General features: G+C 46.6%; 2 protein-coding genes across 5 annotated transcripts in view; one reads left to right on the forward strand and one right to left on the reverse strand.

Annotated features, from left to right (window-relative positions):
- Window positions 1–11,932, reverse strand: part of TCF7L1 (transcription factor 7 like 1) — a gene marked incomplete at its 3' end in the record, with an annotated part of 74,971 nt that extends 63,039 nt beyond the window's left edge. Inside the window, exons 1-4 of the mRNA XM_025212823.1 lie at window positions 11,898–11,932; window positions 11,622–11,636; window positions 11,467–11,520; window positions 6,823–6,912 (exon numbers count right to left, since the gene is read on the reverse strand). Of these exons, the coding sequence (XP_025068608.1) occupies window positions 6,823–6,900 (78 nt within the window). The remainder of the gene's footprint in view (window positions 1–6,822; window positions 6,913–11,466; window positions 11,521–11,621; window positions 11,637–11,897) is intronic.
- A 216-nt stretch (window positions 11,933–12,148) lies between these two features.
- The window catches only part of DBNL (drebrin like), a 29,762-nt gene continuing 25,877 nt past the window's right edge, over window positions 12,149–16,033 (forward strand). For 2 of the 4 annotated variants that reach the window (XM_025212830.1, XM_014523440.2), the window contains exon 1: window positions 15,595–15,638. In XM_025212830.1, the coding sequence (XP_025068615.1) occupies window positions 15,610–15,638 (29 nt within the window). In that variant the 5' untranslated portion in view covers window positions 15,595–15,609. Of the gene's footprint in view, window positions 12,274–15,549; window positions 15,639–16,033 lie in introns of those variants that run through there. The other 2 variants (XM_006031162.3, XM_006031164.3) reach the window with 2 other exon arrangements.

The raw sequence follows: 16,033 nt of genomic DNA on the forward strand, positions 1-16,033 counted from the left end.
GGGGTGAAAACTGCAGGGGTGGAAGCCCCTGCTGAGACCATGAAGCCTGCCAGGTTTCAAGGAGATAGGTGCCAGGGCTTCTGGGAAACTGCACCTCAGGCTGCTGACAAGCAAAACTCATGACATGGGTGACAGCAGGCCAATTCAAACAACGCTGCCTTTTATGCTGTTTTTCCATCCCTCCCCCAGAGCACTAGGATTGGGAGGGACCTCAGGGAAGGACCACAGTTACTGGCCAGCTACACACAGTCAATGACAGTCCTTCCCCCTCCCTCTCCTTACTTTCTGTTTCCCTGCAGGCAAGCCCTGCTTGAGTTTCGAAACTCGAAACATTTCAGCTCCCCTCATTTCGTTTCGAGGCTGTTTCGAAGCCCTTGTTTCGAAGCCCTTTGTTTTGTTTCTATTTTGCTGTTTCGAGCTTGAAACAAGTCGAAACAGCATTGAAACAAAACAGCCGGTGAAATTTCGTACAGCCCTAGTATTTATACCCAAAAGTTTGCAAAGAAGAATTTTTCCAACTATTTGAGTTACCATGATCCATGAATAGAGACACATCATTAGCTGTGCTAATCTGAAGTCAAGCAGAAAGCAGGCTTGATTTCCAATGTATCAATCCAAGAATGACAACCATCCATCAGTCTTGCTTCTGGATCAGTGGTGAGTAAGGCGAGGAGAGAGACTGGCACAGCTTGGGTTTCTCCAGTTTCCTCTTTATTAGCCACTTGATAAATGGATACAATGAGCAACCTTGGGCATAATATAAAATGTACTTTAAAGGAAATGTAATACAACAGAACCTGTTGGGTTCTTAATGTTCCCTAACAATTTTCATTTCTGGTCTAAAATAACATCTGAAATTATAGGAGTACAAGATCTATATTTTATTTTGGCAGAAGAAACATCCTATTTTACTTCTTTGTATTTCCACCCCCCATACCCTCCATCCACCTCCAGCACAAAGGGGTCTTGTACATGTAAGTCAGGCTTCTCTACCCAAAATTTTGGGCAGATTGTTCAGATCTCTCATTTCCCACTGTTGCTGAGAGACAAGAATGTCACTACACGTGCTACAACCTCTTATTTTTCCCCACCTACCCCATCGAAATATCTGCTGAAATCATGTTGACAACCTCCTGTCAAAACTGATACGTGCCAGGGAAAGCAGTGCCACAGCCCTGGAGGAGCTGGTGACTAGGTATGTTGTACAGAGAACCTCAGCATCTTCAAACATGAGCTCCCCCCAGGTTGTAGTGGCTGGCCCATCAGAGAGTCTTCAGCACAGGCTGCTTCAAGCCCTCATCTAATCCCAGTTTGCTAGACTGCATCACAGTAAGGTCCATCAAGATTGGACCTCTGTCTGTGGCTGCACTCACCTCTGGGGAGGAAGGGTGGGGATCCCCAAACAAGCAAGATTAGGACTTCTTGACCACAGCACAGCACAAGCTGCTTCCTCCCCCCCAAAAGTCAACAGGTAGCTTATACCCCTAATCCTCTTCTGGAAAAACCTACTGGTTTACCCGTCTGTCTGCTATGACTCTCAAATCCCCTCCAGGGGCTCTCCCATCAAAAAGTAAAATCTTTACTACTTTACTATCTTCCCTTTCTAGGGTGTCATCCCTCCTGTGTTTTGTTTGCCATTTTTAGAACTACTGGGGGGAAAAACCCTATACTAGGTCCCTGCCAAGTTGGGTCTAGAACTTCCACATTGGCATCTCTCACTGCAGTGAGATTCACCAAAATAAAAGTGGGTGCTCAGAAAAAGTCAGGGAGGTAGGAATTGGCAGGTACTTGGTCCTGTAATTCCCCCTCTGGCATCCCCACCATGCAAGAGGGGACATGGCAAGTAGGGATGCACTTGAGGATGAGAGGGTGACAACCTGTGCTCCTCACAATCTAATCATTGGAGGGTTTAGCACAGACATTCAGATAAGTAATGGGAGGAAGATCCACATAAGCCTTGGGAGAGAGGCCAGGCTATAGCCAGTCTCCAGTTGAACCCAATGCCTATGTGGGCTGCATCTAAGAGAAGGAAGAATAAGGTGCTACATATGGCATTAACCAGATCCTTTCCGAAGAGAACATCCCTTTTGGGAGCATTAACACCAGATGTCTGAGAAACAGACCAGGGTATACAGAAGCAGCATGGGGATGAGTTGGGGGCAGAAGAACTAGTTTCACCGTAACTCAGCAAGCTCAGGTTTTTTGTTGGATTTTTTTTTTTGTTAATCAAAGGATGACTTAATTAGTCTGTAGGCACCTACCTAAAGAGAGGATATGTGGTAGCACCTGGCTAAAATCGAGAGATTGGTTTGAAATCATGAGATCTGATGTGATGCTTGGTGAAATTTGTTTGCCAGGATTTTGAACATCCCAAGTAAGTTTGCATTCGTGATCTCCAGCTTCTCTTTACATGTTCACCCCTTTCCTTGATAATAGAATAATGAAAGAGTAAGGCAAGCAGGAAGCTCAGGTCACACTGAGTCCAACCCCCTGCTTTGGGCAGGATCATCCCCATCTAAACCACTCATCCAACCACCCTCCAAGTGAGAAGGATCTTCCAGGTATCCAACCTACACTTCTCTATAGTTTACTTGCTACTGAAGATTGTTACTCCTTGCCCCAAACCCTGGAGCTAAGGAGAAGAGCTTATCACTATCCCCTACCCCACACCTAGGTGAGGACCATTATCAAATTCTCCCCTCCCACCAATCTGTGATCAAAACATGACCATTTCTTCTTTCAAATCACAAGACTCTGAGTCAAGACTTCATCCAAGGGCTGTGAGACTGTACAGTAGCAAACCAGTTAATGCTGCTTGACATCTTTCTTTCTCCTATTTCATGCTATTTTTCCTGCAGGCCTGTGAAGTTAACAACCCTCCACTTTCTCCTATTTGCAATGGAGGGGCAGCAGTTTCTCCAGCTGCAGGACTGCAACTCTGTCGTCCTTACCTATAAGGGCTTTGTTCCCCCACCCTAAACTTCACCTCCCTTTGTTGTACCTTGATGAGGCTTGCTATGTGCCAACACCCTGCTATCCTGTATGTGAACCTAAATACAGCATAACTTACAGTAGTGCTACCCTTGCAAGGCTCTGTTGTCCTGTCTTGTTTGTTCTGCTTCACCACAGAGTCCCTCCTGGCCCAGTGGGGTCCTCAAATGCCTCCCATTTGAAACCCTACGTTTCCAAGATAACATACTTTCACACCCACCCCCCAGATAATTGTATAGGAAGTCAGTTTTCCACCTGCATTTGAACAGAACTGGACTAACACATCGTAAGACAAATACAATGGTAACCAATATGTCTCTTAAAGGTTCTGCTATTAGCTATGTCGTGGAAACACACGCAGTATACTTTTGGGTCAGGTCAGCAGAAGCTTTTATTTAAATGAAAGCTACAGCTGTAGGGGGGACTCCAAAGTGACATGGATTTCCCAAGCCCTTGGAGCAAAATCAGGAGGCTTATATACTTTTTAACAGTCGCTTACAACTCACATGACCATATAGTCGAATTTGCTAGAAAAAGAAGCTACAAACACTACCTCATTACTGCTTGGCTGTTATCAGGATGGGAATTATGGGGAAGACAAGGTTAGTTCACGAACCTCCTTCTTGTACCTGGAAATCAGAGTTGTACATACTTTTTTTTTTTTTTTTTCTTTTCTGCTACCTTCAAGGCCACAGTGAGCAAAGCAGTTGCAGGGGAGTTACAAAGAACAAACACTTTCCCTTATCTGTTCTACTATACAGAGCCAGCAATTCCCCACAAAGCGGTTATGTCATCTTATAACTCGTATGATCAAAGTTTAAGGCATTTATTTTTTTTCTGATTCCACAGCTAGCAGCAGCTGAAGTCAGTGGCATTCACATAGGTCCCTACACTGAGATCAGCTGACCAAAAACTATCTATCTATCAATCTATCTTCCAATTTTAAAAGCTGCTACCTCCCAAAAAATCATCTCCAAAGCATGGATAGGCTCAAAGGATGCCCTGCCTTCCTGGAGAACCAGCCTTCATATCTAAGGAGTTAAGCCTCTAGAGTCTAGAGACGTATTAAAGTGGAAGCCAATAGTCTGCCAGGAGGGAAGTGTCTAGTGAATTTAAGGTAGGAAATGCCCCCAGCTTTTCTGCCAGAGCCTCTCCTAGAAAAAGAGGGAGGAGAAATCAGCTGGGCTGTGGGAAGCCCACAGTAGGGGAGCAAACACCAAAACAGTTTTCCAGGGAGTGTCAGACAAATGCTCTGCATTGCACCAGCCTTTGTAAAAGGGAAGGAGGCTGACCCTGAGGGGTGTCCATGGAGTCCCAAGAGCTCTCCATCTCATCCTCAGCTATGGGGCTCCATTCCCTTCATCTGCATCCAGGCACACCCTGAGGATTGCTGCATTCTTCTCCAAAGCCTTGGGGCTGGCATTAGATACCATTTCCCAAGCACTGGATGAAAAATGCTCCAAACACTGACCATAGGAAGCTCTGTTGGAGCACACCCATCTCAAGCAGTTGTGCTGAGACAGCCTCAGGCCAAGCCAATTCTGGGATAAGCCACAAAATCCTGATCCCTTCCCAGGACAGAGCCTGGGATCTCCAGGTCATCAATGCAACACTCCTTGACGAGGCTGACTTCCTCCCTCTGTCAGGACTCCCTGTCTGGATTTTGTGGGGGTGGGGGGAAAAGAGGAGAGAAAAATCTCATTTTTAGCTTCTGTTTGGTCTCAGTTGCTTCCAAGTCAAAAGGCTGAAGCCATAGCGAGAGAGATTGTGGCACTGCTACAGGTATTGGGAGCAGCATTTGATTGACAAACTGGATGTCCCAATGGAGCTCATTAAAACTCAGCCTTGGCTGTCCCATGGGAGGCCTCGGTGCTAGGCTGCTCAACCCGAATTTAGCCCCTTGATGTTGTGCCATTAGAACGCAGTGGCTGCCTTGCTGACAAGCGCAACACGCTGTGTTGGCGGCTGCGTTAATGCCATTCTGAGCCGCAGATGCTTTTCCTGCTAATGACAAGCCGCGGCACGAGGCTGACTAGAAGGTGGGTCAGTCTGCGTTTGAAGAACCCCAGGCAGCTTATAGCCGGATTATTCATGAAGGGCTCTCTGCCTGCACACTCTCTCCTCTCCCTTTTTTACTCTTGTCCCCAACAGCCAGTTCTGCAATTCATGCACCACTGGATGAAAAGGCCATTGCACAAAGGCAAAAAAGCCTTTATTTGTTCCAAGTCCAGCATATGCCAACATTGGAGGAAGAGCCAACCTGGGAGCAGCAGTACCATCTGGGGTTGGTGCAGGCAGGAGATGGGGGTAAAAAGGGAATGGTGTGATGGAGGAAGATCCAGGACAGGTAGGAGCCAGAGACAGAAGCAGGGCTGATCTCTTGGAGCCTCTGCACCAAGGGGCAGTTCCAGATTCTGGCTTAGACAGCCAGACTGGAGCAACAGTCCAATGCAACAGGGTATGCTGTGGACATCCATTATTAGCACTGCCCTGATGCTACCTGTGACACCCCTGCTAGGGACAGCAGGAACAAAGCTACCCCTACAGCAACAGGAATGTTTTGACCCCTCCACACAGATACATGTCTGACTATATGCATGCACACCCTGGGCATCTGGGTGAGAGGCAGAGTTTGAAGTGATGGGGGCTTGAGGCACATGAAGTTTGCAAACTCCCTGAGAGCAGAAAGCAGGACATGAGGAAGAATATCAGCAGTGATTATCATACCATCTGCACCCCAAGGGCAGGGAGAGATCTCCAGGAGATGACTGAAAATGGCTAGTCCTTTGCATCCATCAACGCGGGGCAGGCTTAGATGTATAGTAAGAATGGCTATTGGCTAGCGGTCCATTAGCACGTGAAAGCTGCCAGGGCCTCAGAGCCATGCAATTGAATCTCCCTAGATCTCTGTAGTTATGGCCCAAAGCTTTTCAATTGGGGGAGGGTGTTACAAAAAAAAAATGCATGGCTCCCCACCATGCTGGGTTTGCTCCCTGCCCTCCAGGTAAAACAAGTTCTGGACAAAGCCCTTTTCCCAGCTGGAACCTAGATGGGGACAATGAGGCAAAAGGCCCAGGGTTTCCCATCAGGGCAGTAGCAGAGCTGACAGCAGGAGTCTAGACTCTACAGTATCCAGACCAGAGCCACAGCCAGGCTTCAGATGGGGCAAATCAATCCAGTACCAGTCACTTTTATGCAAATCCAGCATGTCAGGGAGCTTGTTAAAGTTATCTGAGGTGCTCAGCAAGGCCTGGGCTCTGATCCCACAGGTCCCGTGATGTAGCCTTATACTGGAGGTTTGCATCAGTCAGTCTATGCTACTACAACAAGGGCATATGCAGACAAGATCTAAGTCCACACTGCAGACAGATGAAGTACAGAACTTCTGCAGCTCCTCAAACAGCATCAGGTCTCTATGCATCTTGTAATTGAGCAGAAGCAGCTACTTCTGGAGAAGGCCAAGCCCATTTTAGAGGGAGGAAGCAAGAGGGACAATGTAGAAACAAATCTTCCTCAAGTTTTTAGTTGCAGCCGTGCTGGTCTAAGGACATAGGCAGACAAGGTTCTTTGAGATGTGATATCTTGTATTAGTTGGTCTAATAAAAGATATCACATCTACTCAAAGAACCTTGCCTGGTCTTCTTCCTCAAGCCATTCAAGCAAGGCAAAACCAGGGGAAGCCTTTGCAATTAGGCCAGAGGCAGATATAAGGTTTCCCACTGTGTCACCTCCCTCTCAAATGTGGGGAAATGGCTCCTTGCCTTTATTGCCCATTCCTACCTTTTAGAATTGTGAATAGCTGGGAGCTGGACTAGACCAGGTTTCACTCACCTGTCTAGAAGTCTGGGCCAGCCATGAAACAACAGCTCTTTGCTCCCTCCAGTGATGAAGTAGCAAAACTGCAAGCATCCCATCCACAGCCTGGAACAGAAAATGATGGGAGCTCCTCAATAGCAGCCTTTTGACAGCTGCTTCCCCTCCACTGCTTTAAGTCACAGTGAACTCAGGTTACAAAGACAATAGTGCAGCCAAAAGGGACTGACGTACAAGTAGCAGGTGTTTTAGGATACAAGCAACCGGTAGAACATTTAGACTGGTGTTATAAAGTTAGGTGAATTGTATATCCTTATCTGGCCTACCTATAAATAGGATTCAAGGTGGCTGCAATAATTACAATGGCAACAGCCTGGAAGAGAAGTTACACCCCTAAAAAAAGTGATTGACTGTTTTTAAAACTTTTAGAAAGATTTAGTAATGGAAAAATGGAAAATGTCTAATTAAAATCTATGTTCTACAGGGGAGAAGGGAAAAAAATTATTAACTTAGGAATTTGGTGGAAATGCTTGTAGTAGACTAGGAGAAAAAAGTCTTCTGCCACATCAGGAAGTCTTTTAACTACTGAAAACAAGCGCTAGTTCTAGGACCTAACTTTTTGGGGAGGAGGGATATTGGAAGAAAATCAAAACTCTAAAAGCATAGGTAATTAGAAGAAAGTGAGTTTTGCATTATGCAGAGTTCTGAGAAAAACGGGGGTGGTGAATTTAAGCATGATACATTTAGAGATGAAATACACAAGCTTAACATCAACTGAAACATGAAAGGAATGGTCAGAAACTGAAAGGAAGGGAAGCGAACACAAGACTTCTCTGTGGACACTGACTTGGGGTGAAGGAGCACCATTAACAGAAGGCATTAGACTGGTCTTTAGTTGTCTTTTATGGGATTGCATGAAGCTTTAAATGTTGCATTTGTCACTTTATTAACAAATCCAACTTTATCCAGAAAGTCAAAATAAGTGGAGTGCACAGCAATAGTGTTTTGAAGCAAGCCAAACTGTGCTCATCTACATGGGGACCAGAAAACCCAATAAGCTCAGGTGTGAGCTGACAGTGCATCATCTACTCTGCACTAACTCACTCCCAACAAAAACACCTGGTTCCCAGAAAGGGCTTGGTAGCTAAGGGCACTCTCCAAGTGCAGTGAGCTCCTCTGCTCTTCCTGCTAACAGAGTCCATTAGAGGTGTGGCTGAACAGTGCTTACATCAGGGGCAGGCAATTATTTCGGGCAGAGGGCCACTTACTGAGTTTTGGCAAGCCATTGAGGGCCACATGACAGGCAGCCAGGGGCAGATAAATATTAATTCTAAATTTTTTAGGGGCCCCGTGGGCCGGATAGAATGGCCTGGCAGGCCACATCTGGCCCCCAGGCTGCATTTTGCCCACCCCTGGCTTACATTCATGCCACGCCTTGCTTCACAGTTTTCCTTCTTGCAAGCAAGCCCTTTGTTTCCAAGAAGGGAAGGTGGGGACCATTAATTGTGAGCAGGTGTTTAGTTTGACCTATGAAGACCCAACAAGGAGAAAACTTTTAGCTGGAAACTAAGAAGTCAACATGTGTCAAGCAGTATCATGCATCTGTGGTTGCAAGCATTATCGGGAGACATTATGGACTACAGGGGCAGGGAACCGGTGCTCTGAGCAGTTGCTGGAACTCTGGAATAAAATTAACTAGCTCAAATCCTTTAAGGGCCTGGAGTGAGTTTGGGAGATGCTAGCTAGAGCTTCTTTGCTTACAAAGCAAATAGAGCCACACTTCCCCCAAAGGACAGCTCACTCCCACAGGGGACTAGGGCAACAAGAACAGGTGAAGCAGCAACAGAAAGCAGCCTGTGTCCCCATTACAAGCCTGAATTCCCAGCATTTGCTGACACCTCCTGAAATGAAGTCTGTCAGCAGCATCTCTCCAGCTGCACCTCCCGAGCTCATGAGATCAGACAGCGCACTTATGTAATGGGCTTAGGCGGCCGCCCTAAGAACGGAGTTGCCCGCACTATTGGATTTAAAAAGTTAGTGAAGTTGTCTGAATCTGCCACCAAGCACCAGCACACCAAGACTCTGAACGAAGACAGTCCTGATACAGGGATTCAACAAGTACTTGACAGCAGCTACACCTACACCCAGAGCCAAGATTCGTCACATAGCTCATGGTCAAAACTAAGCAGTGCACTGACACCCAGTGGCAAAATAATACATTACCAATACTGCCTTATTGCAAAGGAACATCATACAAAAAGGACTGGAAGGATCTTAGGAAAGCATCTACCTCTTGCTTAAGGCAGAATAAGCCCTGATCAGCAGGGATCCTGGTTTTCTCCTATTTAAAAAAAAAAAAAAATCCACAATTTTTGGTTAAAAAAGTAACCCCAAATTCACATTTTTCCATCATTAAAATGAAACACCATGAAGATTATAGATAGTGGTGTATTACTTTAATCATGGGAAAATGTGGACTTGGGGTTAGTTTTTTAACCAAAAATTGGGGATTTTTTTTTTTTTTTTTTTTTTTTAAAGTCAGAGAAGACCAGGATGCACCCAAGGCTCTCCCCCTTATTTTACCCTTGATTCTCCGCTATGGAATAAATGGAGCAATTCTGTTGCAGACCACAGGACAGGCCATACTTTTGACAGTCTGGATTCCTACTGAAAATCCCTGGTTTTATTCTGTGAATCATGTTTAGGTGTTTGCACAATTAACAGTGCTAATATTATGCACCACCCTTAAAAGGATCTCACAATACTTCCATTGAGAATCATTTGTCTAACCTATTCTTAAAAAAAACCCAGAAACAACCCTCATACTCATCTCCCAGCTGCAAGACCTGGAACAGCCAAAGTACCCTTGAACTTCTGAAGCAGGAGGACAAGGTAAAAGTCCTGCATTCACAAGACCAGAAAGCAGTTTGTCAAAACACTCACATGGGGAATGCATGTGGAAGCTTAGCATGTTACAGCTTTGGAATAGCTCCGTTCTGGGAGACATGCCTCACAAGCAACCATCTCCCTATTCTAGTAGGGATAGGAAAGAATTTCTGGGTATAGATGGCCAAAAAAAAAAAGAAAACTCAAAGGAACTACTGGTTTTCAAACATCACAGCCCCTGCTTTTTGAGGAAAAGCCTTTGGGCAGGCATGAATTCCCCCAGAAACCTCTGCAGCATATAGATATCTCCGATACCTGACAGCACCCCAAATTCATTCAACAGCACTGACAGTGAGAGTAGATTAAATTTGTGGTTCTTAACTTCTTAACCTTGTTAGACCTAATCACTAGCTCTAAATTATCACTCATTTTTGATTGCACAAATATATAGAGAGAGCAATCCTTCTGTTGCTAAACCTCAGACCACAACAGGGCAGAAAGGAATCCAGTATCAAAACCATGGTGAAATCTCTTGTGAATCCTAGGTAGGCATTTGCATATCTGACAACACTAATATTGCATGGCACCCCTGCAGTACCCTGGTTAAGAAACTACAAATTAAACCACTCCCAAATGCTAAATGTAGGATCTCTCCACTCCAACCAACTGTCCTTCTAGCCTTAGTCCTCAAACTGAAGGTTAGACCACCTCTTTCACTTGCAACTCTGGCTAATGGGGCATTCAGTGCAATGCAAACACCTACTAACCATGCACTTCTTGCTAAAGCCAAGAATTCAAGCTCTCATGACCTGGAAGATGGTCCAATGGAAGGAGCTAGAAAGAAGTAAGGCTGGCACTTGATCAATCTTCCAACCAACCAAGTCTCTAGGAGTGGAAAGACTAGCTCCTCCCCTTGTCCGCCTTACTCAATCAGGCAGGGTTAACCACCAGTTTTGCAAGAATCTGTATGCAAGAACAAGTGTCCTTTCCTTTCCCCACAGTCCCCAAGCAGCTCCCTCCAGTCAGGGCTCCTCACTTCCTCACTCATACAAAGTGTTTGAAGAAATCCCACCCTTGAGCAGCTACCTCGAATAGACCAAAAAACAACTCTCTATCTAGGGGAAAGAAGCAGCAACTCAGTAGGAATCTTAACCCATTTATAAGGTATCAGTCAAAAGGCTGCCTTCTTCCTCTAAGCTGGGCATAAAAGCTACTGCTGTTCCTTACACTAAACTTACTTTTTGGAGACAGTTTGACATACCTGCACCTATAAGGAAAGCACCTTTCTATAGTACCATCACTCCCATGCCTACCCTAAACACCCTGAGAAGGAAGCAGAGAGAAAAGATTAGTCAGGGTTGACCAAGGCACACAGTCAGGCTTTGCAGTTCACACTAGGATCAGTTAGGGACTTAGCAGAGTGCAAGGAGCCAAGATCACAGACACAATTCAGTTCATTTTCCAGGGTGCAAAGCCAAGGATACAGTCAGTACAAGCAGTCAATAATAGCCAGAAGGCCCTAGAGAAGAACAAGCCTACCCAGGCTCAAGCAAATAGGCATAAAACAGCATCTTACCCACAGCACCAGACTTTGAGTGACTCAAGTAAAGACCCTGCCTCTATCAGGCACCAAGACATAGCTAGCCATGTTAGTCTGAAGTCAAATAGAAGGTAGCATCAGCTTCTGAACCCTAAGCCTCTAGCAAAGCAATATAAATTTCTGCCATTTGAGTATCATGGGTAAAAGGTACCAGCTCGTTAAAAGTGAAATCTTACTCTGGGCAGACCAATCACTTGAGAATATGTAACATGCAGGAGAGTGGATTCCTTCTGCAAAAAGGAGCTGCATCTTAGAGACAGCACAGCACAGGTAGGCAGGTACTTTCTGGTAGGACTCAGATCGGCTGTGTTCGAGATCTCAGCTTTATTACCTGCTGGTGGGACTCCTAAGAGGAAAAGGGGAGGCAGAGACAAACACCAGTCAGTAGAAGCATATCAGGAACAATTCAACTGTATTGTCTCAATTACAGTAACCCGAGCTTGGCTCTCCTTCTTCCCAGTGTGGTATAAAAGAGAGGGGAGACGGTCACCATGCCCAAGGGCCTATGTTCTTAATAGACAGACCAAGCCAGGCCAATGGCAGTGGACACTTGGGTAAAATAGAAACAGAACTGGGTAATCATTTTTAGCTTACTAGTTACCCAAACCTTTTCATTACTCCTCTGTATCTCTACTAGGTATTCCAGTTGCATATCAGAAGCATTAGAATTTGAACACAAACCACCCAAACCTCAATACCACCAAACATCTAACCAGATACTATCCTACCACTCATAAGAGGCTAAATAGGTACCATGTGACCTGAGGTGACCAATGGAAGCCACTACAATGAGGGCTATAAAGCCCTCCCACTTCCTACAGAGCACTTTTGCAGCAGCTGCAGCTTTGGAGGGTGCTGTTCTCTTGGTGGTTCTAGCCTTAATAAATCTGCTCCTGACCAAATGCTTGGCCTGACTTTGATCTGAGCTTAGCACCCTGGACTTGGAAGGATACCTAGCTTTGACCCTGGCTGCTTATGTTCTGGTAAGCCCCTAACTCTGATTGTGGTGTAACCCCCTATGCCTGGCTATGGCTTAGTTAGCTGTGACACCTTGCCTGCCTTTAACACTGTACTATTTGTAATCAAACTGCAAAGACCTAAGGCCACTTAAAAGAGCAATCCACCAAGCACTTAAGGCCCAGTCAACATGCCTAGCTTTGCTGGCAAAATGGGCAGTATCTACTCTCAGCTCCATGGAGCAATGGAACCCTTGGTTTTGCCAATAGGGATAAATCACTGCCGTAAGGTTCCTGCCATCATCCATCAGCTGGCAGAAGGTACATGTAGACGTTCCCATGCCTCTTACTTGCTCTGTAGGCTTTTTTACAACTTCCCAGAAATGCTCAGCAGAGCATAGTGATACTTGGCAACATTTAAGTGTCCTTGAAGGTCCTCCACTTGTCTCTATCAGTCACAGCTGCCTTGGCAGCAGCTGTGTAGTTAGTTTCCCCTTCCAGGAGATGAGATTTTCTGGTTTTGGGTGCCCCTACAAAGGAGTGTGAGCTGCTGGAGCCTTATGCTGTGCCCAGATGCTGATTCCTCCAGGAAGGAGCTCTTGGTTTCAGACCCCTGTCCTCTCCTATGTTCCCAATTGCTGTTGGCAGTGGCTGAGACCCTGCACCTGCAAGAGGACCCTGTGCAGCACATGCTGAAGCAGGGAACTAGGAGGAGGTGTGCAAGGGCTGGGGAATGCATGTGCAGGAGTGCTGCCAAAATTCAGGCAGAGCCCAAATGTAAGAAAGACATTGGCCATGTTTATAAGTCTAATGGGGATTGAGATCCACAGCCCTAGCTTTACCTCCCTGGTGAGTATTAAGGGTCTGCTGAGAGCAATAGAGCTGTTGGAGCTTACCTTTAAAAGTGGCAAAAAGTCAAAAGAACCCCATTATAAGAGTGTTATGCAGCTTGGATACAGGGCCTGCAGCTAGCTTCCCTCAGGATGTGTGCAAAGGGACTAACACCACTGGTCCTAAAAATAGTAACAATAATAACTAATTGCTATGGGCTGTGCCAGACTTAATTAATTTTCCCCCAGTGCCTCATGAAAGCCTGCCCTGATAAGACTGTGGTTCAAGTGCCACCCTGTGGCAAGTCCAACCATTGCAACATTGCTTTCTATTTGACACTAGCTTTAAAAGCAGTGTCCTATTGCTGGTCCAAGTACTGATTCCTCTAGGCTGGATATTCAGACCAAAGGCATGGGAAAGGGGCTTAAGAAGGTCAGGCCAAAAAGAAGAAATAACTGGGTGAAGGGAAATAGTGCTCCTTGACTTTGTGCTGTTTATGTTCCTAAATGCTACAGTCAATAAGAGGCTTTTTGGACAGTGGGAGGTAGGTTATTACCATATGAAGAAAATGTGCTGTGAAAGATGAAGATAGTATAATGAGCTCCAAGGAGGTAAGGAATGATTGACTTAAGCCCCAAAAGTCTCCTTAAGTCTGCAGGCTTTTATCCCGCTCTAGTCCTAAGCACTAGTAACTCCTTTGCACTTAAAGGAAAGTGGAGTCTCATGCTTGCCTAACTCCAGAAGCTGGCAATATCGGAGAGATTAAAGTTAGAGATTTCTAGTGAAGTCCTCAGATGAAGCAACCCTGGGAGAAAAGCACCCTAAGGTCTTGTTTATATGGGTGCAATTGATGAGCATAATGCATTGTTCTTGCTTTCTGGAGAAACACCCCTGGGATATGAATGTCTTTTTCTTGTTTCTGAATTAGTCTGCAAAGCAGGCTAGACTAAATCAGGAGTGGATCCTCACATTGCTGAATAGGATGTGGGTCTTGGAGCCTGTCTGCTCTGTGTATCTGTGTAAACAAGCCTTGAGGGAGGGCGGCGGGGAAGGGGGGTGCAGGGTCTTTGCATCTCAACTGAGTACTGAGAGGAGCATCCCCTAGAGACTGAGCTCAATACTCAATATGTTTATTAATATGCTGTAATTGCAGCACATTATATTTTGGTACCTGTAATGATGTGTACTAACTCAATGTGCTGTAATCAGTGTGACTATTAGAGCAGTTAAATGTTTTTTGGTGACATTCATGTGCAGCGCTAGAACGTCTTCTGCATGTTTCCCCCTTCCCCCCCCCCATCTCTACCCACTGTCTTCCAAAAGTCCACTTGTTTGCATTTTCACAGACTTCTGTATTTTAGCTTCTTTTCAACCTCAGACAACACACAATAGCAGCAGTCTCCCAATGCCTGATGAAGAGTGTTTGTGCCTGAAAGCTTGCAAAGAGGTCTTTCAATTATGTAGTTGGTCTAATAAAAGATATTGCATCTACCCAAAGAACCTTTTCTGCACGTTAAGCATCTCATATAGATGTGCCCAGTGTCACACAGCTCGTGCCCTGGTGTGAAGGATGTGGGTGAAGGCAGGGAGCTGTAGCAGACGGCCCAGGGCAGGGAGAAGTTGACCCAGAGAGAACAGAGCATGTAGTCCTCTAAGCCTGCTTCCTTGGGACTATACCTTGAGGGACCTGGATGTAAAAAACGATTAGTTACACTACCATAATATTGGAAGTCCTGAAACTACCTAACACCAGATACTGTCAATGCCTCTAACAGCTGTTTCTGGTGCAGCTGTTAGGGATGCAACTGGAGCAGAAGGCTATCATTGCAATGACTATGCACTTAACCAGAGGGCAACAAAGTTACAGAATAGACAGGAAGCTGGTACTGATTTAAGCCTAACCTTGATGCAGTTAGCCTGCTGTTACAATGTAACACTGGAACAGCTACCAAGGGAAGTGAATGATCCAGTATTCCAGTACCTGCAGTGCCCTGTATCAGAATCCAGCAATCCCTGACCGTTCTGGGCTGGCTGGTTTCTCCCTGCTATTTCTTTCCTGGAGGCTGCATATCTGTGCCAAAGGCTTTGGGGGGCATGCCACTCCCATCAGAGGTGTGTCAAGGTAGAGGAAGATTAACTGGGCCCATGGCATTGAGCAGCATCTGCTTCAGCTTTTAGCTTCTCCTCGTGCCCTTCCCAGAGCTGGGAAGTGCAGAGATGCCTGGAGCTACCAAAGGGCCTCCATCTCTGAATCCCAGCACAGAAGCCACCAGAGGCTGGTTGCTGAACAGACTGCACTATAACTTGAGAGTGATAACAACCGGATGAGCCTTGGATCTGTTGGAGAGGTGGTGATGGGACTGGGGCTTGTGTTCCCGGGCTCACCTGGAAATGCTGCGTTGCTATTCCCACCTCCCGGGTGCTTCTTCCCAGCCCAGACGCGGAGAAGCTGCCCAGCTGGTTTCTCCGCAGGTGTGGCGCAGTTGCCCTGCCAAGCGTAGGAAAGCTGAAGGAAGAAGAAAGCGGAGAAGCATGGGTGGAACCACCTGCCCTGGGAAAGGGTGGGTTGAGTTGGGGGGCCTCCTTCCCCACCCTCCGCTCGGGGCACAAAGCCCCTGCAAGGCACGCCAGGGGGTAGTTGGTGTTATTGCTGGAGGGGGGCCTTGCTTAGGGCCAGCAGTCCTCCTCCTCCTCCTCCTCCTGCCCAGCAGCGGGCAGTTCCAGTGGTTGCTATGAAGCAGGGAGCCAAGGGGCTTGCGGCGTGATGAGGGCTGTGAGCCTGGCCCCTTCCAAGGCCTGGAAGGCAGCTGGGGAGCTCCCTCCCAGGCTGGGCTCCAGGCAGCACCCCGGGGGGGGCGCGTCCGAAAGAAGCGGGGAGCCCCCGGAGTTGGGGCTGGTGCAGCCCTCGGCCGCCCCGGCTGGGGGGCGGGGCCGTGGGGGCGGGGCGGGGCCGGGC

This window comes from Alligator sinensis, unplaced genomic scaffold (assembly GCF_000455745.1).
Source record: "Alligator sinensis unplaced genomic scaffold, ASM45574v1 scaffold453_1, whole genome shotgun sequence".
Taxonomy (NCBI): domain Eukaryota; kingdom Metazoa; phylum Chordata; order Crocodylia; family Alligatoridae; genus Alligator; species Alligator sinensis.